The sequence below is a fragment of the Orcinus orca genome, chromosome 4 (genome assembly GCF_937001465.1).
Source record: "Orcinus orca chromosome 4, mOrcOrc1.1, whole genome shotgun sequence".
In the NCBI taxonomy this organism is placed as follows: Eukaryota; Metazoa; Chordata; class Mammalia; order Artiodactyla; family Delphinidae; genus Orcinus; species Orcinus orca.
Window position 1 is genome coordinate 121,358,734 of NC_064562.1, and position 27,484 is coordinate 121,386,217.

Below are 27,484 nucleotides of genomic sequence, written 5' to 3' on the forward strand. Positions count from 1 at the left end.
AAAAACAATTATACCACAAGTACATCTCTAGCCCAGACTTCTCCCCAAACTCTAGACTTGTATATCACCTGCCTGTTTAACTGCTCTAGTTGGATGAAGATACATGTCTCAAGCTCAACTTGTCTAATCATTCCTGATCGTCACCCCAAACACATTCTACCCACAGCTTTTCCCACCCCAGGAGATAGCACCTCCATCCTACCAATTGCTAAGGCCAAAAAACTTGGAGTCATTTTAAATTACTTTTTATACCCACATTGAAGCTGTATGGAAATCCTGTCAGCCCTGGCTTCAAATTATATCTGAAGTGTGCCTACTGCTCACCATCGCCAGGGCTACCAGTCTGGCCCAGGCCATACTTCCCCCTGGTGTACAGGTCCAAAATCCTTTTTCCAGATACGTAATAGAGCATTTTTTTAGATTTTAGAAAAGTAATAAGGCGCATTTGCTGTATAGCACACACTGAAGCATATTAATGTTTCTACAGGGAAACATGAATATTTACACTAATTTGGCTACTAAAGCCATTTAAGTTAGGTTAAGTGAAGGTTAGATTTGCCACCTAATGAGTTTATGGAAGCAGCTTTTGGATTTGAGAATGACGGGTGAGGACCCGCGGATCTGTACTGAGGTGGCCTTTCAGCTGGTCTGCCTGCTCCCACCCTTGTCCCTCTGCTGTCTCTCCTCAACCCAGCAGCCAGAGTCATCTTTTAAAACTTAAACGAGATGTCATTGTTCAAAGCTCTGCATTAGCACCCACTTCCTTCAGTGAGAACAGAAGCCCTCCCGGCGGCTTCCAAAGTCCTCAGATCACATCTCCTAGCACTCTTCCCCTCATTCACTTCACTCCAGCCTCCTCGCTGTTCCTCCAGCTTCTCCCATCTTAGGATTTTTGCTCCAGCCCTTCCCTCTTTCTGGAACACTCTTCCTCCGGCTATCAGCTTGTCTCATTTTCTCACCTCTTCATGCACATCTCAACTTGCCAGTGAGGCCAGTCTGACCCCCCCTCTTCAATACTGTGACCTCTGCAGCCACTGCCAGCACACGTGATCTCACAACTCTCTACTGTTTTTAAAAATAGCATTTATCACCTTCTATATACTATCTTGTTTACTTATTTATAATGTCTCTTTTTGTCTCTTCTGACTAGAATATAAGCTTTTTGAGGGGCAGGGGTCTTTCTCGGTTTTGCTCATTGGTATATCTCAAGAACCTAGAATAATGCCTGGCACATAATCAGCAATTGAATACTATTTGTGGGACATAGAAATGAATGATTAGATCAATCACTCTTGACATTTTAAAATAAAAATTATCATCAGGTAATCAATTTCCATACACAAGCTAGTTTAGTAATGCATTAAATCTATATTTAAGAAATAAAAAATATTCTTTCCTGATTGTGACTTATTTTTATAATATGGGGAGGTTTTTAATTGTGCTTCCACCATCTTTCTCTCTCTCTCTCTCCCTTTCCTCCCTTTGTTTTTGGAGATTGATATTCTATTCAGTGGATTATTAAATCTGAAAAGTCAAAGTTAGTGAGAAGGAAAACGATGATAATGTTTCAAAGTATATATTTCCTAGCTCCTGAAACTAGCTCAAATAATTTTTCTATTACACTTTTATTATTTATTTTATTTATTTTTGGCCACGCTGGGTCTTCATTGCTGTGAGCGGGCTTTCTCTAGTTGCAGCGAGCGGGGGCTACTCTTCGTTGTGGTGCGCGGGCTTCTCATTGTGGTGGCTTCTCTTGTCGCGGAGCATGGGCTCTAGGAACACGGGCTTCAGTAGTCATGGCGTGTGGGCTCAGTAGTTGTGGCGCACAGCTCTAGAGCACAGGCTCAGTAGACGTGGCGCATGGGCTTAGTTGCTCCGCAGCACGTGGGATCTTCCCAGACCAGGGCTCAAACCCGTGTTCCCTGCATTGCAGGCAGATTCTTAACCACTGCACCACCAGGGAAGTCCCAGGAGCATTTAAATAATACATGATTAAGGAAATGACTTTTTATGTATGATATGAAATATTAAACGTGTTTTAAAAATAATTTTAACTTGAGGAACCCTAGGTTTTTCAGATTGTGTGAACAGGATTATAACCAGATGTATTTTCAGGGCTAGTTCTATAGGCGTGATTTGAGCAACACTAAAGTTACCTGATATAGCATGAAATTCTTGTTCCTTCACTAATGGGACAGACCAGTGCTTCTTAAAGTGTGTTTCATAGAACATTAGTTCTCTGGAATATTATGCAAGTGTATGCCTAAAAAAGTTCTGAGGTCAAATAAATTTAAGAGACCCTTGGTTTAGCCGCTTAAATAGGTTTGTTAAGTGTGGGACTTTTCAATATGCTAATGGTCACTGTGAACCTCTTGGAGAGGTATATATAATGTGCATCATTTCCTGAGTGGATTTAACTGGGTTTATTTAACTGTTGGGACTAGAGTTTATTATAACCCACTTCAGGTCAGGCTGGGCTGAACTAAGAATTACAGGGACCATGCTCCACAAATCGAATAGCCTTCTACCATTGGCTCTCATTTGCATGGTTTCTGAGACCAGTGGGTTGATCTTGGACTCTGGAAGAGCCTGGGGGGGAGGGGAGAGCAGAAAAGGGCTGGGCAGACTTAGAGCAAGAAAGGCAGATTTAACTGGTGGGCTGCCTGTCTGGACGCCAGAGGTATGCTGTAGGGGATTGCTAAAAAGTTGGAGACCAGGTGAACACCAAAGATAAAAATCTGGTATAAGAGCAGGTAGGAGCTATCCCAGAGCAGAGAACATAAGAAAAACATTATGTAGAATCCAAAGTAAAGGACATTAGGGGAAAATGCAATTCCAGTCTAGCAATACCATGAAATAGTATGAAGTAATGTTTTTTTTTTTTTAAAAATGTTTAATGACTTGGGAAAGTACCTAGGTTATAAAAATGTTAAGTGAAAAGAATATACAAAACTGTGCATACCATTTGATCCCAATTACGTGTAAAATACATGTCTTCATATGTCGGGATGAATATAAAAGTCTGGAAGGAAAAAGACCAAAATAGTAACCATGGATCTATCCAGCTGTTGATATTTGAGGTGATTTTCCTTGTCTTTGTGTTATCCTCATGCAGTGATTTTTAATCTTCCCATTCCCAGTGTCACTGGTCACAGTAATTTATTATAGTAGTCAATCCTTAGGAGAAGGGCCAGGGGTAATAGAATCCTGCTCTCCCAGCAGGAGAGTTGAGTCGTGTGTTTTGAAAAAGTACCCCGGGGGATTCTGATTGTGAATCATGTTAACTTTATTTAGAACTTACTGGTTTTAAAAAATTCATTCAAAGTTTTAACTTATTTTTAACCTTTCAAAATTTCTTTACAATTGAGCACGTCAGATCTGTCCAGTTTTAGCTAGGAAGCTCTGCAAGGAATATAATAGCACTTGGATCAGGAAGTAGAAAAGTATTATCAGAAGCTCAGTTGAACCAGAACAACCTAGGCTGCCTATTGAAAATGTAGATGCCAAATTTCTACCACCAACTTACTAAATCGGACTTTCTAGGGACGTACATCTCAGTCTTTAGTGTGTGTACAGGTCACACAGAGACTTTGTTAAAATGAAAACTTTGATTCAGTGGGTCTAGGTTAGGGCCTGAGATTCTGCATTTTTAACAAGCTCAGAAGTAAGTAACACTGCTGATCTGCTGACTACACTGAAGTGTAAGGCTCTCTAAACCAATAATGGCAGCTCCAACCCAGCAGAACCATGTCTTGAACGGAGGCAGAATTAGCCAGATGTGGGTTGTTTAAAATTGTGCCTAAAATATAGCATATAGCCTCTGGGTCATATAAAGAAAAAAAGTGTTGCAGAGTAAAGATTATAGAATACATTGTAATACGTATCAGGTGCTCTTATGAGTGGCCATATCAGGAAACCAGACTCATGGTTGCTGTGATGTTCATGAGAATGTGTTGAAATTCCAAGCACCACCAGTAAGAACAAAACTGTTTGCACTTTAATGATTGCTGCGTTGCTGCCTGCGGTCCACAGGTTTTTTTCTCTCATTTCCCTTTTACGGATTTTACAGTCTGGCTGGTGTGATCACATTGTGCTTAGTCATGGAAATACGATCTTTTCTGATTCTATGTGGTGATGAGTGAAAAGATTGCTTCTGCTGAGGGGTGAACAGGTCTTCAAACTAGTTTGCTTTCTAGTAAACCGTAAGGCCTAGAGAGACCCTGAGAAGATGCCTAACATCTCCCAGAAGATGCCTGACATCTCACTGAAGATGAAATTTCAGCAAGGGTTTTGAAGGACTGCTTGTAGGTCAGATTCTGGTGCTGTGAATTCTGAAAGTTTTCAAGGCATTTTATGTATATTTTAATTGGATCCTATGATGGCTGGTAAAGAAAAAAATAGCTCTTTCCGGAAAGTATAAATTGAGTTCTTAGTGAACGTGACCAAAGTCAGAAATCAGATTTTTTGTTGAGTTTTATGCACATTAGTCTATAGAGTTGTAATGAAAAGTATTGTGCCATAGCCACTCTGAGATTTGGGGCATGTTACTAAATCTTCCTATGTTTCCTCATCTGTAAGTTGTGATAATAATAGTATCTACTACATTGGGCTGTTGTGAAAATTAGGTGAGAGTGTGCTTGGCATATAATAAGAACTCAATAGCTATACTACTTCTGTTGATGTTGTTGAATTCATTTATATGGTAATGATAACATTTCCTACTTAACTCATAAAAACACAGCCCTATTTTGTGTTCTGGTTTTGAGTTTATATTTTTCTGATGCTTTTTATTATGGTTCGTTACAGTTTTAATGTTCACAATATTTTAAATGATATTTTTGGCTAACCAGATCCTTTAGAAACAAATTGATTTGCAAGTATGAGCTATTAGGGGAGCAGAGAAAATGAAAATAGAAGGCTGCTATTTTATAGACCCTTTACTTACGACCAAATAATTGGAACATCCTGTTTTATTTAGGGGTTTACGGTACCTAATTGAACAGTTGTGATGTTAAAACAGAGACAGCATCACCTCAACTTCTTTACCGAGCAAATAGTAACAACAGCCTTTTCAGAGATGAATCTGTCTAGATGAGAAACATACATGATGGGTCTGATAAGTATCAGAAATAAAAGCTTCCTTTCTTCCTCTAAAGTGATTCATTTGGCCTGAGGGCATTGACACCTGTCCCCCACAGGTGTCACCTGTGTCACCTCGGGGTGTTCGTACCGCACTCACCCAAGCAGCTGTACTGTAGTCAAATAGTCGGCTGTGGTACCGCCTGCGTTCCGTTCCAGTACTCGGACTCAGTCCTGACAGCGCCTAACCTTCTGACTTCCTTTGGCTTAGAAGAGGGCAAGAGGATAAAAACAGTTCTGGTGGCAAAACCCAGGGATCTTTAGAGATGACAGAGTGGGGATGAAAGACAAGGGGTCTAAGATGCCATCTCTTGCCTCGCCCCTGCATCCCCTCTCTCGTCTCCTTCCTTCTTCTCTCCCTCCACGTTCCCTGTCAAATGATCTCCTGATCTAGAAAAGTTGAGTCATCACCTTTATGGCCACACTTAGCAATTTTTCCAGGCAGTGCTTCAAGTTGTCCTGAAACTTTATGAGAAGAGAGAGAGGGGAGTCACAAATTGGGGCTCATTATTATTAGCTGTGTGTAGGTTGCACCTTTCACTAGAGATATAATTGTTCCCAGTTCTGCTCTTTACTCTCAGCCCAAAGGTGTCTTTTGAACTTTTTGGATTTTTCCTACACAGTGAAAGCTTTAGCACACAAGGGCTTATTTCTGTTGAGCCCAGCAGGCTTTTGCTTTTTGCTAGTAATCAGTAGTAGATGGCTGGGAATTTTCTCTCTAATGTAGTTAAGGAAATGTCAGAGTCTCTTTTCCAATCTTTTCATTTGCTTCTCTTTGGTAATTTAAAGCTGTAATGTGTATGTTCTTTATCTGGAGAGGGAAAGAAAGGGGCAGAGGAGAAAAGGGAGGGGGCAGAGGGAGAGGAGGAGAAGAGAAAGCGGTGTGGAGGGGAGATGCAAGAGGTGGCCTCTTAAAACCCTTGTCACTCATCCCCACTCTGTCATCTCTAAATTTCGCCACCAGAAAGAGCCTTCAGGATATTAGGAAAGTTACATACATACCATTCTCTTCAGATGAACTAAATCCCTAAGCATAGAAAGAATTTAAGACCGTGTTATCTTTAATCTTTTAGTCCAACAACAAATGCCAGAGCTGGCCTGGGTAATGTCATGGGAGCCACCCTAGAACAGAAACAGAATTTGCAAACCTACCTTTAATAAATTGTGCTTACATTCTGCCATAGTACTTACTGTTTGGAAGAAGTCTGGCAGTGGGAGATGTGTGTGATAATATTTACATTTACTTCACTGTGCTTACTTTTAATGCTTTTTGGTAAAAATATACAGTCGACTCTTTGGGAAACTTCATTCATGAACACAGGCTATATATTAATATTATATCCCTGGGGAAAATATATTTAATAGAATGTTCTGGGATGGAGTTCCTTTTAAGAAGTTTCTTGCTTATCTGTGTAGCCAATTCTTCTCATAGGCTCCAGGGCTCCGGGTTCCCCAGCCACTAGGAACGTACTGGGCCCCTGAGCCCCAGCCAACCACGTTTTTATCCAGCTGTCTGCTGGCTTCAGTGCCTGTACGTTCCCTGTGTTTTAGTTCATGCGGAAGATTATAAGACATACGTCTTGGGGGATGAAACGTTAACTAATGGGAGAAAAATGTTTAGGAAATCTTCTAAAGAGCATATGAACATTCTTTTTTTTATGTTAATTTTGGTCATAACTGCCCTCTGACAGCCACTCCCTCCTCCCTCCTGTTCATTCTCTGTGCTCCAGCCAGAATGATGTACCTGATCTTGGCGCTCCTCTGTTAGAATCTTTGAGACTTCCAGTTTCCGCCAGAAGAAAGTCCACGATATTTACAGAGCTTTAAAAGGCCCCGCAACGTCTGCCTGCATCTCCAGCTTCATTTGGTTCCCTCCTTCCCTCCCCCTTCCTCTCCCCCTGTGAGCTCTACACGTAGAATGATGTTTGAGTTCACACCCGTTCACTCTCTAGGGCGCTAGCTCAGTGACTCATCCTTCAGGTCGCAGTGTAAGCAGCACCTCTCAGAGATTTTCATGCATCGTCCTCCTGGGCTAGCTTAGACAGCCCCCCTTCTCCCCCTAACCACCAAAGCTCACATAGCATCCTCTAGTTCTCCTTTAAAGCATTCATTACATGGGAGATTGTTAGATGTCTGTCTTCACCTCTAGAATGTAGATCCCATGAAGGAAAGAGTATGCTCATTGCTTCACAAAAGTGAGCCCAGTGCCTCGTACTCAGTGGATGGTCAGTTTCTTGATTGAGAGCATGAATAAGTGGATGGAATAGAGGGAGGGAGGATGGACAGACAGATGGTAGAGGAACTGTGTTGTTAGCATTTCTCTTATCCTTTTCTAATCTCTAAAATTATACCATTCTGATTCTAAGGATTAATGGTCCAACTACAGAAAATATCAGATATGTGTTTGTCTTTATAAATATAAATATATGTGTGTGTGTGTTAGCATCTCTCCCGGTTATAATTCTATTTTTAGATAAGGCTAGTCATGTATTTTAATTAGCATTTTCTGCAGTGAATCAAAGAATATGTTTGAATTTCATAAATACATCTCAATTTCATAGCCTCACATTTAATAACAGGTATCAAGACTATTCAAAGTTCTCTTTGAGGGGCTTCCCTGGTGGCGCAGTGGTTGAGAGTCTGCCTGCCGATGCAGGGGACATGGGTTCGTGCCCCGGTCCGGGAGGATCCCACATGCCGCGGAGCGTCTGGGCCCGGGAGCCATGGCCGCTGGGCCTGCGCGTCCGGAGCCTGTGCTCCGCAACGGGAGAGGCCACAGCAGTGCGTGGCCCGCGTACCACCAAAAAAAAAACAAAGTTCTCTTTGAGCAATCAAAATTCAAATAACAGACATATAGCTGCTATGGGGTAGGAGACTGTGTATATACTCTGACAGAACTCTCTTTTCTTTCAATGTTTTAGGTACTTTTTCTTTCATAATAGAAATCCTTTTTATAAACAACCTTAAAAAATACAGAACTACAAAAGACAAACCAATAAATGATAAAACATTACTTTTATTTCCAGTACTCAGACTACTTTTATTAGCATATTGGTGTATTTCTTTATTATTGTTATTGATGTATATGGACATGTAACATTACATCGGTTTAGGTGTACAATATGATTCCATATTTGCATATGTTACAAAATGATCACCACAATAAGTCTAGTTAACGCTTGTCACCAAACATAGTTATAAATTTTTTTTTCTTGTGATTGGAAACTTTTAAATTTGCTCTCTTAGTAACTTTCAAATATGCAACACAGTATTATTAACTACACCATGCATACATTATACATCCTCATAATTTACCTATAACTGGAAGTTTGTACACTTTGACCCCTTTCACCCACTTCATTCACCTCCTACCTCCTGCCTCTGGCGGCCACCAATCTGTTGTTCTATGAGCTTTTTTTTTTTTTTTTTAGATGCCACATATAAGTGAGATCATACAGTATTTGTCTTTTTCTGTCTGCCATAATAATACCCTTAGCATAATACCCTCAGGATCCATCCATGTTGTTACAAATGGCAGGATTTCATTCTTTTTTATGGCTGAGGAACATTTAATTATGTGTATGTGTATACCACCACTTCTTTTCCCATTCATCTATTGATGGGAACTTAGGTTGTTTCCATGTCTTGGCTGTTGTAAACAATGCAGTGAACACAGGGGTGCATATATCTTTTCAAATTAGTGTGTTCACTTTCTTCAGATATATACCCAAGCATGGAATTGCTGTATTACGCATTAGTTCTATTTTTAATTTTTTGAGGACTCTCCATAACGTTTTCAAATTCCTATTCCCATCAACACTGCATGACAGTTCCCTTTTCTCCGCATGCAAATAACCATCTGTTATTTCCTGGGCAGTCAATTTCCTGAGTTGTTCAAGGGTTGGAGTACTAACCTTCTGCACAGTTGAAAATCTGCATATAACTTTACATTTGGCCCACCCCATCCAAGGTTCCGTATCATGTGGTGGATTCAACCAGCTGTGGACGGTGTGGTGGATCTGTTGCACATGTTCAGTGAAAAATACTCATACGCATAAGCGTGGACCCGTACAGTTCAAACTCGTGTTGTTCCGGGGCCCACTGTCTTTTTGATAGTAGCCATCCTAATAGATGTGAGGTGATATCTCATCATGGTTTTGGTGTGCATTTCCCTGGTGATTAATGATGATGAGCGCCTTTTCATGCACTTTTAGTATATCTTCCTTGGAAAAATCTCTCTTCAGATCTTCCCATTTTTTTAATCAGATTGTTTTTTTCCTATGGAGTTGTATGAGTTCTTTATATATTTTGGATATTAACTCCTTACCAGATAAATGATCTGCAAATATTTCTCCCATTCATTTTTGTCGATCATTTCCTTTCCTGCACAGAAGGTTTTTTATGATGTAGTCCCACTTATTCATTTTGCTTTCGGCGTCAGATCTAAAGAAATCATCTCCAAGGCCAGCATTAAGGAGCTTAATGCCTGTGGTTTTTATTCTACGAGTTTTATGATTTCAAGTCTTACGTTCAAGTCTTTAGCCCATTCTGTCATTTTTTGTGTGTAGTGTAAGAAAATGATCCAGTTTCATTCTTTTGCATGTGGCTGTCCAGTTTTCCCAACATGATTTATTGAGGAGACTGTCCTTTCCCCATTGTATAGTCTTGGTTCCTTTGTCATATGTTAATCGACCATATAAGTGTGAAGTGTGGGAGTGTATTTCTTATCACTGTTTTTTCTAGTCTGTTTTTTTTTTGTTTGTTCACCTGTTTCTCTTGTACATAGTGGAAATTATTTCGCTTAATATTTTTATATAAACTGTAAAACATACCAGGGAGTGAGTAGTGAACCTTCTCTTGACACGTCAGTGGGATGCTTACCAGTCCATACTGGTATGCGTAAGGAAGGAGGATTCGTTCAGTACTTTGGCAGAACTACAGACTGGAGCACACAAAATTGTAAGAACTAATAGCTGCTGAGCATTTCAGGTCTAAATTCCTTGGCATGTTTCCCAGTGAATTGCAATGAAGGTGTGCACGATCGTCCGCTGCTAAATTAAAAGGTTCTTGGAAACCAAGTGCCTAAAATACTAATAACCATCTGGCACTTTGCGAGTTGTTAGATAACTAATTTTCTGGGTGACTGTTTTCCAAACATGTGGTCTCATTCCTTCCTTTTAACCTCCTCCCATCCCACTTTCTTCATTTCTGAGCATCCTCCAGACACTGTGAACTCCTTTCTCTAATGTTCCCGAGCACTGTCTTTGTACTTACTGCCTGAAATACTCCGTCTTCCCCCACTCCAGCACTTTGCTTTTTGCTTGGAAGGTTCCATGTTCTTTCACTCTCAGACTGAATGGTGCTTGCTCAGAGAGGATGTCCTTGATCTTTTATAAAACAGGTCCCTGTGCCAGGAAACCTTTTTAGGATCCTCTCCCTCTGCACCAAGACTCCATTTACCATTTGACCATCCTTCACTTGGAGAAGAGGGTGCTGAGAAACCATCATAATGCCCCTAAAGTATGGTACTGTAAGATTTGAACTATTACAATCCAGAGATGATTTCTATAAGTTACAACAAGAGAAGGGAACAAAAAAGTGTTGTTCTATAGAGTTGTGTGTGTGTGTTTTAACTTTCTCTGTCATGAGAAATGAAGCATGTATGCCTACAACTCTGTAATATTTCTAGTAAATAGGAGGCGGTCTCCCTCTCAGAGCTCCAAGTGAGGAAAGGAAAGCTGGAATTGGATGTCATTGCTGTCAGTCATCTGAGTGTAAAAGAGGGCGGCCGTTTGCCTCTCCCAGGGCACCTGTGATCAGGCTGTGTCCCCAGATCTCGTTCGTTGACCCGCTTCTCTTCTTTCATCTTTCTCAGGCTGTGTGTAGAGGGGTATATGTGAGTGGGGAAAGTGGAAGAGGAAGGGACTTCACTGTTTGGACTTTTGCAACAAAAAGGAAAAACTTCAAAAGCAGTAAGCTCAAAAAATCAGTGCAGATATTATGGGTTCGTTTACTTGCTTTAAAAAGTTACTGCTAAAAATAATTGGAACATTAATGAAAAAGAACCCTTTTGACTAATGTGTGTTCCTTGGTGTTCTACATCTTTTACTCCCTGCCTTATAAAAATAGAGCTAATTAATTTAAGTTCTGGCAAAGAAAAGGGAGGATTCCCTGATCTTTGGCCAAGAATTCCCCTCCACTACCACCAACATTCTCACACACTCCCCACTCCCAAGCAAGCTATTCTCCCTGACATCATCTGGTGTTTTTCCGTCCTAGTTTTCATCAGAATTTAGAGTTGTGGTGTTCTTTTATCTACATGTTTAATGTTTGCCTCTCCCATTAGAATGCAAGCTCCACAGGGGCCAGGTCCTTGTTGGTCTTGTTCACCCTTTTACCTTGTCTCCTCGGGACCTACCCCAGTGCTTGGCATATGGGTGACGATCAGATGTACATTGAATGAATGAGCAAATAATGATTTATACGAATCCAATTTTTAAAGTGTATTTTTCAGCTCTGTCCCACTTGTTTCATTTGAGGAAAAGGATTGACAAAGTACGTGACAAGACCTTCCCATTCATTCAATAAACACTTGTTGAGTGCCTGTCACTAGGTCAAGCCCTGGGAATGCCACATGAGTAAGACACGATCGAGGCCCTCCAGGACCTCAGAGATCAGCAGAGGGAGAGACACACGTGTGTAAATAACTGCAGTTCTTTAGGAAAGAGTGTAATAGAGGTGTGTAAACATGAGCCATCAGAGTACAAGGGGGAAGATTTGAATTCGCCCCGAACATGAAAGTTTTCACCCAGTCAGTGATATTTACACTGACCCTTGAACAGAGAGGGGAAGTTTAGCTGGTTAATTACCAGGGAGAAGAGCGTCCCAAGCTGGGGATGGGGTCAGAGACGTGAACATGAATGGCATATTTGGGCAGTACTGTGTGTTTTGGGGGTGGATTGTGAATGCTGTGCAATTTGGAGTTTGGATTTGATCTTAAAGGAGCCAAGGAACCTGCTTAAGCCCAGAAGACATAGCATACATAGGGTTCACTGGAGAGGAGTCCATGTTTTGGTTAGAAAGTCAAACCATTCGCTGCGATTACGGGCATTTTGTTTTCCATTAAAACAGCCTTAATTTAGAGTTCATAATGTATCTTTCATAGACAAGTTTTAGAATTTCATAGAGATATTTTACTCGCCATTGGTAGCTGTTTTAAAATGTATTTTCCCGATAAAGACTTTTTCATGTATTTTATGTTGAATTTTAGAAACTTTTGAAACCCATTTTTTAAAATTGTACCCAGATAAATGTTACAGTATAAGATCTCTGCAGAACAAACTTCATGAATCTTCATGTGAACTGTGATTAAATATTTTGGATTCTTCCAGATGAGTGAAATACCTAGGTCTTTTCCCCCTGCCCCATCGGTAAAGGTAATGCTTCTTTGTCAATGCCTCATCAAAACAAAACAAAATGCCTCTCTCTCTTGTAGTTCCGCGGCAGCCTTCAAATGACTTGTTTGAAATATTTGAAATTGAAAGAGGAGTCAGTGCAGATGACGAAGCAAAGGACGATCCAGGTAGATCCCTATATTCTTAGGACCGTTATGATGACATTTTATTTTTTCCCTCCATTTCATTAAAATAACTTTTAAATTGTAGATTGTTCGGTTACATCTGGGAAAATTATACATTTTTTTTTACCACTTGGTTTCCTCTCTAGTTAAATCAGTTGAGCAAAAACTGAATCATCATTATCTTTTTAAAAAAAATATAGAAAAGCAGCATTTAAGCTGAGGAGGAAATCATCTTTTATAAGTGATGTAAGAAGGTCATAATTTGGCAACAGTTGTGTGTTCTATTTTTACAGCTGAGCACTGATGCACAATTGTGCTGAGAAAGGATTCATGTGATTTCCTTTTGATCTCATGAAGAGACATTCTGGTGGGATAATTAAGTGCGGACAGGAGAGAACACTTGTACAGATAACCCTAGTTCACAGATTCATTTTTGTCATTAGCTGTTGGGTTTGTGGTCTACTCATGTTTCTGGTTATTTCCTTTCAGGTGTTCTGATACACAGTTGTAATTTTGACCATGGGCTTTGTGGATGGATCCGAGAAAAAGACAGTGACTTGCACTGGGAACCAGTGAGGGATCCAGCAGGTAAAACCATTCATCTAACCCTAGTACACATTTCGGCTGGATCCTATCTGAGGAACCCAGTTGTGCTAATCAAGGATACTATAACGCAGCTCTGTGTTTACTTAATAGAGAGGATAAAGAAAGCTTGTCCAGCATTCATCTTCTGTTTTTTTAGGTGATCTGAATTTGTTAGCCATCAATTAGAATTTTAAGTAGACAAGCAGTTTATTAAAAGGCCAGCTAATTTCTCTCAAAAAAAGCTTTGTATATGTAAAACATGTAGACTCGTTCTAAAATATAATATCCAAGTTACGTATAGTGCCCCATTCCCAAGCATAAAAATAATATTGTGGTACAGCAGCCATCATAGTAGCCTGTGGTTGTTTCCTTGATTATGTCTTTCTTTTTTAAGATGTAGCAGAAGGAGACAGTGGAAATCCCTGCGAAGTTGTGAATATCTCTCACAGTCTAATTTTCAGTCTAATTTGGATGCTGGAGAAATTAGTTATAAATTACCACCACTTATTCCACAAGAGAATATTATAAGAAGGGGAGATTTAAATATAGTCCCTTGGAAAACTAAGACTTTTAAATTGCACACTTCCTATGAATCTATAAAGTTTCAGAACTTACAATATGTTTTGTCATCTTATTTCAGGAAGCAAAGCTACATATTATTGTTGGCTTTTTACCCTCCCTGTAGTAGTTAAATCTTATATGGGTGAGTCCAACTTAATGGAAGGGTGAGGAGTTTGGTTTCTTTTTTTCCTTTTTATACTCCTGATTCTAGACTTAGAAATGAAAGATACAAGACATGAAGAAAAAGTATGTTACTTGTTTTTAAAAGACTAGTTCCTAAATACCATCCCAAGTGTACAGATAGAGCACAAAACATGTAAAAGTTAACTTGAGGATATGCTCTGTTAAAACCAGCTCTTCTCAACGGTCAGTGTGCACACAGGTCAGCTGGAGGCCTTGTTAAAATGTAGATTTTGATGCATTTCTCACACGCTCCTTGGGGATAATTTTAGGGCTCATCCTTAATGCACATGTTGAGTAGCAAGTTATTAAAGAATTCGTGCAAACATATATTCATTAGATCCCCTAAGATTGAAATGTTAGAGATATTAAAAAATGAAAATTTGAGGTAAGCTTTTAAAAAATGAGTATCCAACAAACTCAAAGGAGTTTTGAGATTACTTTTAACTATAAAATAATTTTTAATGCCCCCCCCCACACGCACAGACACCAGTACACTCCCTCTCATTCTCACTTTCATGTTCTCCCTCTCACTTATTTAAGGTTAACTCTGAGCCAGACCACATTATTATTAATATCATAGATAACTGTGAATAAGAGAGAAACCAACATTTATGTAATACCAGCTACAGTCCTGACTCATTCATCATCTCAGTTTTATCTAATCCTCTTATCTACCCTGGGAAGCAGGTAATATTGTTTTTGTTTCACAGAGGGCCAGAGGTTACATCAGTTTCCTAAGGCCACAGAGCTAAAGAACGGACTTCCCATCCAGGCCTCTCTGTACTGCCTGTGCAGCCATCTCAGCAGTTCAGTGCCCACAACATCAGAAGCGTAATTCTGGGGTTTTCACTACGCAGTCTGGCCTCTGTGTCCTGGTTGTGTGCGTGATCCGATTAGCAGATCTCAGGCCTGTAGATTTGAGTGACCTCTGACCTGGAGTAGTGTGCTACAGAAGGAAGGCTCTTCAGCAGCCATGTGTGATAGAATGGTGAATATGTTCATGGTTGTAATGAATAACTCTTTCAAGTAAGGTATACACTGGGGAGAATAATTCATGCTAAAGTCAGAAGAATTCATTGCACTTCTCTGTAGACAGTCTATGTAAAATGTTTGAGCTTTAGAATTTAAATACTATCATTTAGAACCAATTTAGTACTTTTCAATAGTTTCTGTTATTCGTCACATATGTAAATGTTTAAATTTGTTGTGACCCCAAATCCACTTGCCCTCCAATAGAAAAATGAGAAGAGAATTGACAGAGTGGTAGACAAAAAAAAAAGTTTGAAATGGTTCTTTGGCTGTGATGATACAGAACAAGTTGAAAGGAACTGGTGGCTGCTTGTGATTGGATAGCTCCTGGTGACTGGCTCCGGCCCCTCAAAGATGCTCTTCTGGGGTTGCTCCAGGTTTTTACCAACAACGTGGATGAACTGGGTATTGAAGGCACACTAACCAATCTGTGGCTAACGTGAAGCCAGAGGAGAAAGCGACTGTGTTTGCCGACACAAACAGCGTACAAAGATTAGATCAATGGGTCCCACTTAAGAGGGTGAAATCTACTGGGGATGAATACACGGTGTAGCTTATGGTCGAGAAACCACCTACACAGCTGTAGGAGGGGGAAAATGTGACTTAGCAGAAAGTGTGAAAGACTTAGACTTTTTGTGGGTAATAAATCAATATGAGTGAACCCTGTATCATTGCTGCCCCAAAGCTGGGTCATCTCCATAGAAATAGATATTTTTTCCAGCACGGAAAAAACACTTTGGTAGGTTCTTACCAGTCTGAGAAGTATAGAGGTAATTGTAGGTCACTCAAAAGAGAATGACCTGGGGCTTCCCCGGTGGCGCAGTGGTTGAGAGTCCGCCTGCCGAAGCAGGAGACATGGGTTTGTGTCCCGGTCCAGGAGGATCCCACATGCCGCGGAGCAGCTGGGCCCGTGAGCCATGGCCGCTGAGCCTGCGCGTCCGGAGCCTGTGCTCCGCAACGGGAGAGGCCACGGCAGTGGGAGGCCCACGTACCGCAAAAAAAAAAAAAAAAAAAAAAAAAAGAGAATGACCTGGATGGAGAGGTGTCTCAGAGCCTGTAAAAAAAACAGGTGAGGAACCCGGAATGTTTAGCCTGGAGAAGAAATAATGGAGCGGGGCAGCTTTTCAAATACAAGACCGACAACATCTATCTCAGTTGTTCCATGATCACAAGGGGATAAGAAGTCGGATCCGTAGGTGAAAACTACAGGGGGATCGATTTTTGCTCACTCTCAGAACTTTACCATAGTCAGAGCTGTCTAAAGAGAAACCAGGCGGCCACGGAAGCAGGCAGCTCTCTGTTGGGGAGATGTTTGACTGGGTGACATATGACAAGATGTTGTTTTGAGAATTAGACAAAGGGTGGATTAGAAAGCCTCTTATACCGGCTCTGGGAGCCTCTGACTCAGAATGGAATGTCCCAGGTATCAGTGAGCAGGGTTCTAGCTTGGAGAGTGGATGGGAAGACCAAAGATGGCAGAGATTTAGTTAGAAGAGGTAGGAGGGCATAGCTTATGTCAGGGCGGAATCGTAGGCGGGCTTTTTAGAATATGTCGGGGAGTGCTAACCATATACAGATTCTGACATATCCAGATGGAGAATGCTAATGAAGCTTACTTTCCGTGCCTAGTTTTCTTCTAGGCAGTTCAGGTGGGGTTATGTATGTATCTCATGCTAAGGCCAGAGAAGGCTATAAGCAATTTAACCAATTATTTTTGTGTATCATTTTAACTACCAAACAAACAGTTTGCTTGTTTCTATCTAGATTATACCATTAGTAAAGGAACATATGTTTGGATTTCCACGTATGATTTTTATGTTGTGCATTTCTTATCCAAGATCCAGATTGGCAAATATTCTTATATGCTAATATCTCTAAAAAACCTTCCCTTAAACAAACTTATAACTTTGAGAAACAGCTGCAAAATAAGTGCATTTGCTAGTCACCTTCCTGGTGCTCATTAGGTTTTGTTATCACATTCAGTCTTAAACTTACTTGTGAGATAGTGAAATTAATCCATCCTCTAGGGAATGGAAAATTGTGCTCCTGACAGATGTGATAATGTGCTCCAGACTTATAGCTGTGGCCCTGAACACACGCCCTTCTCCTGTAGTGTCAAGGCTAAACTTGGGGCCCTTTTCCTGGAACCCTAATCTCAACCGACTCAGCACTCTGTCGGCTACTGGTAGCTACAAGGAATTCATTTAAATATAAAATATGCCAGCGTGTACGTACAACTATGTCTATTGCAGCATTAAGAAACATTGTTTTGAAATACATGAAAATGGAAAAATAAATCAACAGTGAAAATAAAAGCTCCCTCCCAACCCTGGGCCCCAGTCATCCTCCCCAGATGCAACCAGTTTGTTGGTTACCTTTCCAGAGAGCCATTTTCCCCCCAACAGCCCTGTCTTCTGTACCTTGCTTCTTCCACTTAACAGTATTATCTTAAGAGTTAACCTGAGTGTGGACCTGCTGTATAACACAGGGAGCTCAGCTCGGTGCTCTGTGACGACCTAATGGGTGGGATGGGGCTGTGGGAGGGAGGTCCAAGAGGGAGGGGATATAGGTATACATATAGCTGAATCACTACACTGTACAGCAGAAACTAACACAACATTGTAAAGCAATTTTACTCCAAAGGAAAAAAAAAAAAAACGTGAGTGGACTTTGAAGCCAGAATGCCTGGGCTGAAACCCACCATCACCACTTACGAGCTTTGATCTTGAGCAGGTTACTTAAATGGGGTCATCAGTAGTGTCTAGTAGACGTATGTAAAGCATTTAAAGCAGTCCCTGTCCTATAGAGTTACCATTAAAATAGTATTAGCCATTGTTGTCGAAGATTGTTCTGTATCAGTGCATACATAACACCTTCATTCTTAAATGAATGGCGGTTACTCCATCACTTCTTAAACGTATTTAACCAGACATCCATTGAGGGACTTTTCAGTTGTTTCCAGCCTTTTGGTAGTTCAGACAATGCTGCAGTTAGTAACCCTGTCCAGATATCATTTCATATATGTTTGAAATTAAAATTTTATCACCTATATATCTGGCAACTGTTACAGGATCTATTATTTACCAAAAAAACAACTTTAGATATTGTGATGCTTTAAACTGAATCCATGAAAATATGTAATGTGATTTTTTATTTAAACCAGTATTTTGGAATCAGAAGTGAAATTTTTATTTAATAGGTAATTTGGAGTGCTAGATCAATTTTTCCCTTAGCTACTGTTCCAACTTTGTAATACTTCCATTTATTAAAAAGGGAAAGAATTCTTCATGGTAAAAAGAAAAAAAAATCCTAGTGGCCACAGAGTAGCCCTATAGAGGAAGAGCAATTGTAACCTCATTTATAGAGTTTTAAAAATCTATATAAAGTGATTATTTGACTCTTTTATTAGGTTGTCTTGCTGCAGGCAGCGTCTGGCATAGTGATATTAATATACATTCCACGGGGATTTAAGATAATCCTTGTTTTCTTAAAACTTGCAGGTTAACTGTAATAACCTTATATCTTAGTCTTAACCAAAATACCTGTGATGATTCAAAAAGCTGACTAACGGGGAGACGTTCTAAATCCATCTAAATATTTTGGCTCAAAATATTGTTTGGCTTAATTTGGGGAAGACGGGGGTGGAAGGAGTACAAAAAACTGTGTTTGTTTTTGGTGAGTCAAGTACCTGACTCAGGATCTATTTCTCTGTTGTTTTTTGCTGTCTTCTTGGAATGTCATTTATTCAACAAATGGCATTAAACTCCTACCATACGCTAGGAGTGTACTGGGGTTTGGAGAGAGGTTGGCTCTGACATCAAAGAGTTCACAGTCTCTTTGACTGAGGGAGAGAAACTGTAAACCAGTGATTCCTGTGCTGAATAGGGGTTCAGGCAGTTCTGAACTCAAACTGTTACTCTGCTGCCTACTGGCTGGGTGGCACCTTGGGTGACTTCACCTCTCAAAGCCTTAGGCTTGTTTTGCAGATGCAGAAGCTAATAAGTGTTCACTTCAAGGGCTTGTTAGCAAGGTTAAATGAGATGCTCCCTGGAGAGCCCTGGTACAGAACCTGGCCCTCACAGGTACACACAACTCACCTATTTGGGCCTTTAAAGGCTCAGAGGAGACTTGGTAGAGGAGAAGTCACTTGAAGAATAGGACATCCCAAACCTTGTCATGTCTTGTACAGATTAAGCATAAGGAATGCTTTTCAATGAAAGATAAGTGGGGTTTCTACCAAAACAGTTACAGGTGTTCAGCATTCCAACCACATTTTTCCTATGGATAAGTCAGTGTTGAGACTACAGTGTGTTTTTCAGGTGGCTGCAATAAAACAGCCTGAGGGGAATGTCACTTGTACTTGGTCTGAGTTTCAAACTACTACTTGAAACTTTCTCTTGAGAAGCACCGTCCCCCACGTCACTGCTGCTCAAACTTTTTTTTTCCCCTTAACTGCAATTCCTCTAACAATAGAGGGAAGCAAACTCTGGAGCCCTAGGGATCCAAGGACATCATCAAAGCGACCTTTCCAAAGGGAAAGATTTTACTAACATTTTGTGTTCATGTATGTGTAATGGAAAATTTCTATATCAATTATATTGTTATGGATTTGTATTTATATAAAAATCTTTTAAACTGCTTACCTCCAAATATTATTGATGCTTCAGGCAGATGTGGCAGGTTTCCAGAACAGTTCTGCATCTTCTTGAGGTCAGGTATGAGAAGCACAGCAAACTCGTTTTTAAAGGATCCTTCTCCCTTTAGAGCATTGGTCCCCAACCTTTTTGGCACCAGGAACTGGTTTCTTGGAAGACAGTTTTTCCACGGACTGGGGAAGGAGGGATGGTTTGGGGATGATTCAAGCGCATTACATTTATTGTGCCCTTTATTTCTATTATTAGTACTTTGTAATATATAATGAAATAATCATACAACTCACCAGGAGGCAGAGCTCAGGTGGTAATGCGAGCGATGGGGAGCGGCTGTAAATACAGATGAAGCTTCGCTCGCTCGCCCACTGCTCGCCTCCTGCTGTGCGGCCCGCTTCCTAACAGGCCACGGACCGGTACTGGTCTGTGGCCCGGGGGTTGGGGACCCGTGCTTTAGAGTTTTTTTTTTTTTTTTTTTTTAAGAGGGGAGAGGAGAGAATTAACAGATCTAGTGCCCCTTTAAATCACCATCTGCTTTACTGCCAGGAGACAGAAAATCCACCTAGAAAATTCTCCCTGGTAACTTCACCACCATACCAGCCAGCCAGCATGACAGTATAATTCTAGGTGCAAGAAGATCAAGAGGTGGTGAATGTGTGTATGTCTGATCATATTTAACTGGAAATATTTATAGTGTTAGGATGACTAATTATTGCCTGTCCCTGGCATAATCTGGACTCCTCAGGAGCGAAGTGTTTTCTGTAAATACAAAACCATAGAATTTAAGACAGCCATGGACCTAAGTCCTATTTTTCTCCTTCGAAAACCTGGAATTCTTTACTGATGACCGGCACCGTCTGAAGTTCACTAAAACAAGAGGAGCGACATGCCCGTCCCCGCCGTCACGCCAGCAGGGACCTGGGCGCGCGCATACACGGCCCTGCTTTTCCCCTGCAGGTGGACAGTATCTGACAGTCTCGGCAGCCAAAGGCCCGGCGGGAAAGGCCGCTCGCCTGCTGCTCCCCCTCGGCCACCTCCTACACTCAGGGGACCTGTGCCTGTCGTTCAGGCACAAGGTGACGGGGCTGCACTCCGGCACGCTCCAGGTGTTTGTGAGAAAACACGGTGCCCACGGAGCAGCCCTGTGGGGAAGAAATGGTGGCCACAGCTGGAGGCAAACGCGCATCACCCTGCGAGGGGCTGACGTCAAGAGCGTAAGTAGACCCTCCGGGGAGGCAGAACCGGGGAGGGTTTCCTTTCAGAGGAGAACTCTGGGATCTGCGGTGGACGCCTCCGTCTCTTCCTGAATTTAGGCGCAAGGCTTGTGCCTTGGCCGGGCGTGGTGACCCCATGCGTTGCCTCTTTCTATACCCCCTCTGCCCCTTCGTACACATTCTTCATGGCAACCTCTGACCACTGTCACTCTTCCCACCCTGGTGAATAGCCCCTATTTTTAATGAAAAAAATTGTAGGAGTTGAAAAAGTGAAAAAAAAAAAGTTAACAGAAACTTCAAAGGGTGGTGGCGGGGTACCTGCTTTTCCTTTTCCTTAAACTCCTTGTACTTTGACCACCATGAGTTACCCTAAAGTGGTTTTTTGGGGGGGGGAAATGTTTCTTTAAAGTCTTTGTTTTCCCTTTGCCTCAGAGATCATAGTTAAGCAGCCTTGGATGGAAACTAGAACAATACGCTTGGAAAGTATTATCCTATTCAGGACAGGAGGTGGGAAAAGCTTTGATTGAATATATAAATTTTATCCTAAGTAATCAAGTCATAGGTAGCAATAAAATGATCTGTAACACCCCACTGAAATAGTGAATATATTTGGAAAAAGTGTCTTCTTTATGTTGATCCTAATAAAACAGTTATTAGGAAATTCTGCCTCTATACCTATACGTATAGTGTCTAGAAACATTTTAAAAGAAATAATAGACTCCATGAAGACAGCTTGTATCAGAGTCTTGGATTTTGTTTTACTCTGTTTCTCTTTCTTAAAATTTTTCTTAATATTTAAGTTGTTTCATATCCTAACATAGGTTTCTGTTAGATAAAATACAGGAAAGATTTTGGTCTTTACGTAAGTGAAGCAACACTGTGATTGTATTAGGGTGTTTGATTCTATTCCATTTTAGGCAACAAAACTATATTAAATTAACCCAGAGGAGGAACTAGAAAACATCTAAGATAGGCTGCACGATTATGATCTTTCAGATCTTTGGCTCCTAATTTCTACACCTTTATATTCTATCACACTCTTTACTTCTGACCTTGGTAATCTTTGACAAAAGTGTCCACTTCATAATCATTCCTAAATGAAAGTAGTCCATTGTTTAGAATGACTTTTTTAAAGAGTAACTGATTCTGAGCAATGGGGTCTGGTTAACGATTTACTGATGACTTAAGTTTCTACCAGAAGGCAAGCCTCATTGACACTGGCAACTCTGTTCTAGTCTTTCCTTCTGTTAAGTAAGTTTACTGTATAGTTTTGGGGAAAGTTTGTCTTTATTTTGCTAAACGAGCAGGCATTGGAAAGGGGCAGAGGAGTCTTGACTGGTGTGTACGTTCTCTCCCTAGGTCATCTTCAAAGGTGAAAAAAGGCGTGGTCACACTGGGGAGATTGGATTGGATGATGTGAGCTTGAAAAAAGGCCACTGCTCTGAAGAACGCGAGCAACTCCAGAACTAGCAATGAACCCCGTGTTGCTCCCTCTTCTTTTTCCAACCTTCACCTCCTGTCCTTTCCTCCCTCGTATCAGGCCTAGGAGAAGAGTGGGTCAGGAGAAAGTCTGGTTGGTGACCCACATCTTGCTGGCCTGCTTTTGTGCAATCCCAGTGAACAGTGACACCTTCCTTGAAATACAGGGGGGCATCTGTAGATGTGTCCAAAGCCATCTTTGGGTGTTACCTTTCATCCTTTGTCTCTTAAGAAGGCCTTCAGTGTGTGTGACCTATACCATCCTTCATCCTGGTTACAAGGTGTTCCTTGTAGCAAATTAGAGGAGAAGTTTTCAAAAGAAATCTGTGCAAATGACCATTCTGTTATCTGTTCAGTGTTGTACCACGAGTAGTATTGACTTCCCGTAAGATGCGTTGTACAATGTGCTTGTGAAATTGGTTTCTCCTCTCCACTTGGTAGTTCTGGTCTGACCTGAACTCTGACTTTTACTGCCACTCACTTTATAAAAGAAGGGTATGTAGCATATCAAGATGCAGTTATTCTTGTTATCTGTATTTTTCTTTTAAAGACAATTATGTAGAGTGGGCACGCAATCCCTCGTTAGTAGTACTGTGTTTTGTGTAAATGTGTTATTGGTATTAAGTAGTTATGTGTTCCTAATATTTACAGACTCTAGTTGCAAGGGAAAGGCAGCTTATGATCTCTTGAGTTATAAAATACATGGTGGAATGGCATCCAGTTCCATGACCTTATATTGGCAGCAAGAGAAAATTGGAAGAGGTGTCTGTGGTTGTAGGGAGATGAATTTTTTAACGGCCTTGAGTTTGATCACTACAAAGTAATAGACAGGAAACTGTAGTTAACATGTAAAACCCTCACTGTTTCAGGTTACACTTTAAAACCAACAGCCTTTACCATAACAATGTGGTTCTTTCTGGTAATATGTAAGAAGCTTTTGGAAGTTCTGGTTGTTTCAGAGAAAAGCTTCTGTTTGTGGAAGCTGGGTGTGGGGAAACATGGGGGAAGCTCCGTTGAAATTGTTTTTCATACTGACTTTTCAATGAGTATAAATTTAGGCAGGTCTAGATCACAACTTATGTGCTGTTGTGTCAGGAAGGGTTGGGAAGCGAGTCTCATGCTTTGAAGCATCGGACGTGCTGGAATGGGATTCTCACACACACACACTAAATCAACAGGACAAGATTGGAATTCTAAGATCTATGAACCCCTAACTATATTTCCTCCCTGCAAAGTTTACCTTTAGATTTAAACAAAATACATAACTTTTAAAAGGCAACTTATTCCTGAGGCTTTTCTTTATTTCCAATTAAGTAATCAAACTATTTTCTGCTGTTTTTGCCAGGAATCACAAAGATGATTAAAGGGTTGGAAAAAAAGATCTATGATGAAAATTTAAAGGAACTGGGATTATTCAGCATGGAGAAGAGAAGACTGAGGGGCAAACAACTGCTGGTTTTCAAGTATATGAAGGGCTGGTACAGAGAGGATGGTGACCAGCTGTTCTCCATATGCACTGAGAATAGAACAAGGGGAAACAGGCTTAGACTGGAGTGTGAGGGAGCATTTCCTGGCAGGGATGGTTATTAAGTTAGAATCCTTTGTCTAAAAGAAAAAGTGTGAATTTTTTTTTGAGGCTTTTTAAAAATTTGATAACTTTTTTTTTCTATTTAAGATGGTTAAAGACATTCTTACCTCAAGGTAGAGTAACATTACAGAATCTCCCCAAAGATGTTTTCATCCTATTACTATGTAATGAAAGTCTCCGAACTAAGTAACTTGGACCAGGGCTAAGGTCTAATTTAGGTACTTCCCTCTTGACTGCCTAATAGCGAGGAATCAAAAGGGGAAAAGCCACCAAATGCTGAGGTCATGAAAATGTCTCTCCCTTTATGGCAAACCCAGCAGTATTTAAAAAGACAAAAAGAAAAAAATTAAAAATCTGTTTGTTCCAAAAGAGTATCATGGGCAGATATTTTAGTATCTCAGTAATGTCCTGATGTGGTGGTATATATTTCTTTTCTTGGTAAAGGTATATAACCCTTTCACTTGCTTAATGGGTGATATTTCAGGTTTTTAAAGAGACCATAACAAGGGACACAGTTTAGAGAGATTTTTATCTGGTGCATTCTCTCTGCAGCATGTGCGACAGCTTAATTTGGCTACTGAAAAAGAGAGTGCCATGCGCAGCACCACTGCCAGGACCTTTCCTTCTCCTAATGGTGGAAGTTTCTCTTACCAATGGGAATCTCCCAAGTCCCACAAAATGGTATTGTTTGGGGAACAGTAGGTACAATAGACAACAATAGGTCTTTCATCATTTAACTTGGTGGATGCAAGGCCAGAGGGGGATATAAATCAGTAAGCCTTTGAGTAGGGGCCAGAAAATATGGCTTTAGATCCATTTTTTAATGATTCATTTCCTTTTTGGTCCTATAACTGCACAGCTGGTGATGAAAGGGGAAAATAATAGAAAGTTTCACTTTTAGGTGCCAATAATGCATTGCACTACACTGATGGAAGAAGTTATCCAAAGTACTGTATAACATCTTGTTTATTATTTAATGTTTTCTAAAGTGAAAAATGTTAGTGGTTTTCCAAACAGCCAAATAAAAATAATTCTTTATAAATAAAAACAATAATACCAGTTGTCTCTTGTTTTTTTTTAAACTGGAAGAATTATCGAGGTGGTTTGATTTTTCATGAAAGCCATCTATAGTATTGCTTTAGTTATGTTTTCTCAAATCTCATTTAGTTGTAAACATTTGCCTCAGATCCTTTTATATAAAGGCAGGATAAGTAAAGATATAAATATATATGAATTATAAATGAAGTCTTTTACTAGTGTTGATTTTGTTAATTTATGACATTTTACTCATATTCCAATAACCTTTCCTGATGGAGAAAAATAATTATAAGGAAACAAAATTAATGAAATCATTCAAGATCAAAAATTAGTCCTCCTACAGAATTATAATAAATAGAGAGTATGCTTAATGGCGTCTTTCTTTCCAATACTCAGAGAACCCTTAGTGGCAAGGAAACTCAAGTTTTGGATAAATACATACTTTAAGCAAAAGGTAAAGAAAAACTGCAGCTTCCTTATCTCAGAGTTGTTTCCTTATCTCAGAGGTCCTTCCTAATCATCCACAGGAGATTTGAGAAAGCTGAGGGTTTCCAAATATGTTAAGTTAAACCTCTTCTGAAACTGAGGTGGGAGGAAGCAGATAAAATATGAGATCCCAGAGTCCAGTTCATCTATTTACTTGACAGATTTTACAGCACTTACTGTGTGCCTGGCTCTGGGCTACAACAGTAAGCAGACTCCCCTTTGTGGAGCTTCAATCTAGAGAGGAAGATGGACATGTATCAAAGTTATATAGATAAATGCAAAATTGCTATTCTGAAAACTGGCATACTTTGAAGGCTCTGAAAGTGTGGTGGGTTCCAGGACGTTTGGCCCATTGTCTTTCAAACTCTAATGTGCATGTGTATGGGAATCACCTGGAGATCTTGTTAAAATGCAGCTTATGATTCAGTGGATCTGTAGTGGGACTTGAGATTCTGCATTTCTAACCAGCTCCTGGGTGATGCCCATGCTGCTGGTGTTGGGGCCAAATTTGGATTACAGGTCCTTAGTGATAATACACTGAGGAGCCTGGGGCCTTCATCTCTGTTAACATTCATTGCTGGAAGGCATAAAGGTCCCTGGTTGCAAGATCTACATTCACAAATATTCACTAAGTTCCAGTGAATTTTTTCCTTCAAAAAATGTTTGGGCTTAGACAAATAGGGAATATCAATAAGTAGACAAATATTATTTTAAAAGAACAGAAACTACGGTTATAATAGTACAATCACTAAAATGAAAAACTGACCAAGGTATTCAACAGCAGATTTGAGCTGGTAGGAGAAAGAAGCAGTCAACTTGAAGATACGTCAGTTGAGATTATCTAATTTGAGGGAAGGATAAAGCTTCAGTAAGGATAAACAACTAGACTTGAGATCAACAACAGAAGAGTTGAAAAATTCTATAAGCCAACCAGACCTAACATCTGTAGAACACACCACTGAACACAAGAATATACATTTTTCTCAAGTGCATAGAGATGTTGACAGACATAAATTAGGCCATAAGACACTACCTCAAATTTAAAAGAATTGAAATTATATAAAATAAGTCCTTCCACCACAGTGGATTAAATTAGAAATCAGTAACAAAGGGAAATTTGAGAAATTTACAAATATGTGGAAATTAAATAATGTGCTTCTAACCACTGGCTGAAAGAAGAAATCACAGGGAAATTAAGAAATATTTTGAGGTTAATACAAATGAAAACATACCCAAACTTATGGGATAAACTAAAGCTTTGTTTATAAATGCCTATATAAATTATATTTATAAATGCCTATAAATGATATTTATAAATGCCTATTTAAAAAATCTCAAATCAATCTAAACTTCAACCTTATAAAACAAAGAAAAAATTAAATCACAGTAAGCAGAGGAAGGAAATAAAGATTAGAGCAAAAAGAAAAATGAAGTAACAAAAACAATATAGAAAATCAATGAAACTAAAAGTTGGTTCTTTGAAAAGATGAACAAAATTTATGAACATTTAGCTAGACCAAAAAAGAGAAAAAAAGACTTAAATGAACAAAATCAGGAATAAAAGAGGGGACATCATCACTGACCTTACAGAAATAAAAAGGATTTTAAGGGAACACTATGAACAACTTCATGTCAACAAAATAAGATAACCTAGATGACATGGACAGAGTCTTAGACACAAACTATTGAAACTGCGAGAAGAATAGAAATCTGAAGAGACCAATTGCAAGTAAATAGATTGAGCTAATAATCAAAAACTTTCCACAACAGAAAGCCAATTCCCAAAGAGCTTCAATGAAGCAATGAAGTAAACTGACTATTTAAGAATTAGTACCAAGTCTTCATCAACTCTTTAACTATATGGAGGAGGATACACTTTCCAACTCATTCTATGAGACCAGCAAATAGAAGAGTTTGGAGATTACTGCCATCTTAACAATATTAAGTCTTTCAT

At 40.0% G+C, this 27,484-nt stretch overlaps 1 protein-coding gene across 4 annotated transcripts in view; it reads left to right on the plus strand.

The window, feature by feature from the left end:
* The window catches only part of NPNT (nephronectin), a 76,164-nt gene extending 51,099 nt beyond the window's left edge, over positions 1–25,065 (plus strand). For all 4 annotated transcript variants that reach the window (XM_004269607.3, XM_004269608.3, XM_033427807.2 and 1 more), the window contains 4 exons: positions 12,635–12,721; positions 13,208–13,306; positions 20,683–20,939; positions 22,299–25,065. In XM_004269607.3, coding sequence (XP_004269655.1) covers positions 12,635–12,721; positions 13,208–13,306; positions 20,683–20,939; positions 22,299–22,409 — 554 coding nt within the window. In that variant the 3' untranslated portion in view covers positions 22,410–25,065. The remainder of the gene's footprint in view (positions 1–12,634; positions 12,722–13,207; positions 13,307–20,682; positions 20,940–22,298) is intronic.
* The last annotated feature ends 2,419 nt before the right edge of the window (positions 25,066–27,484 follow it).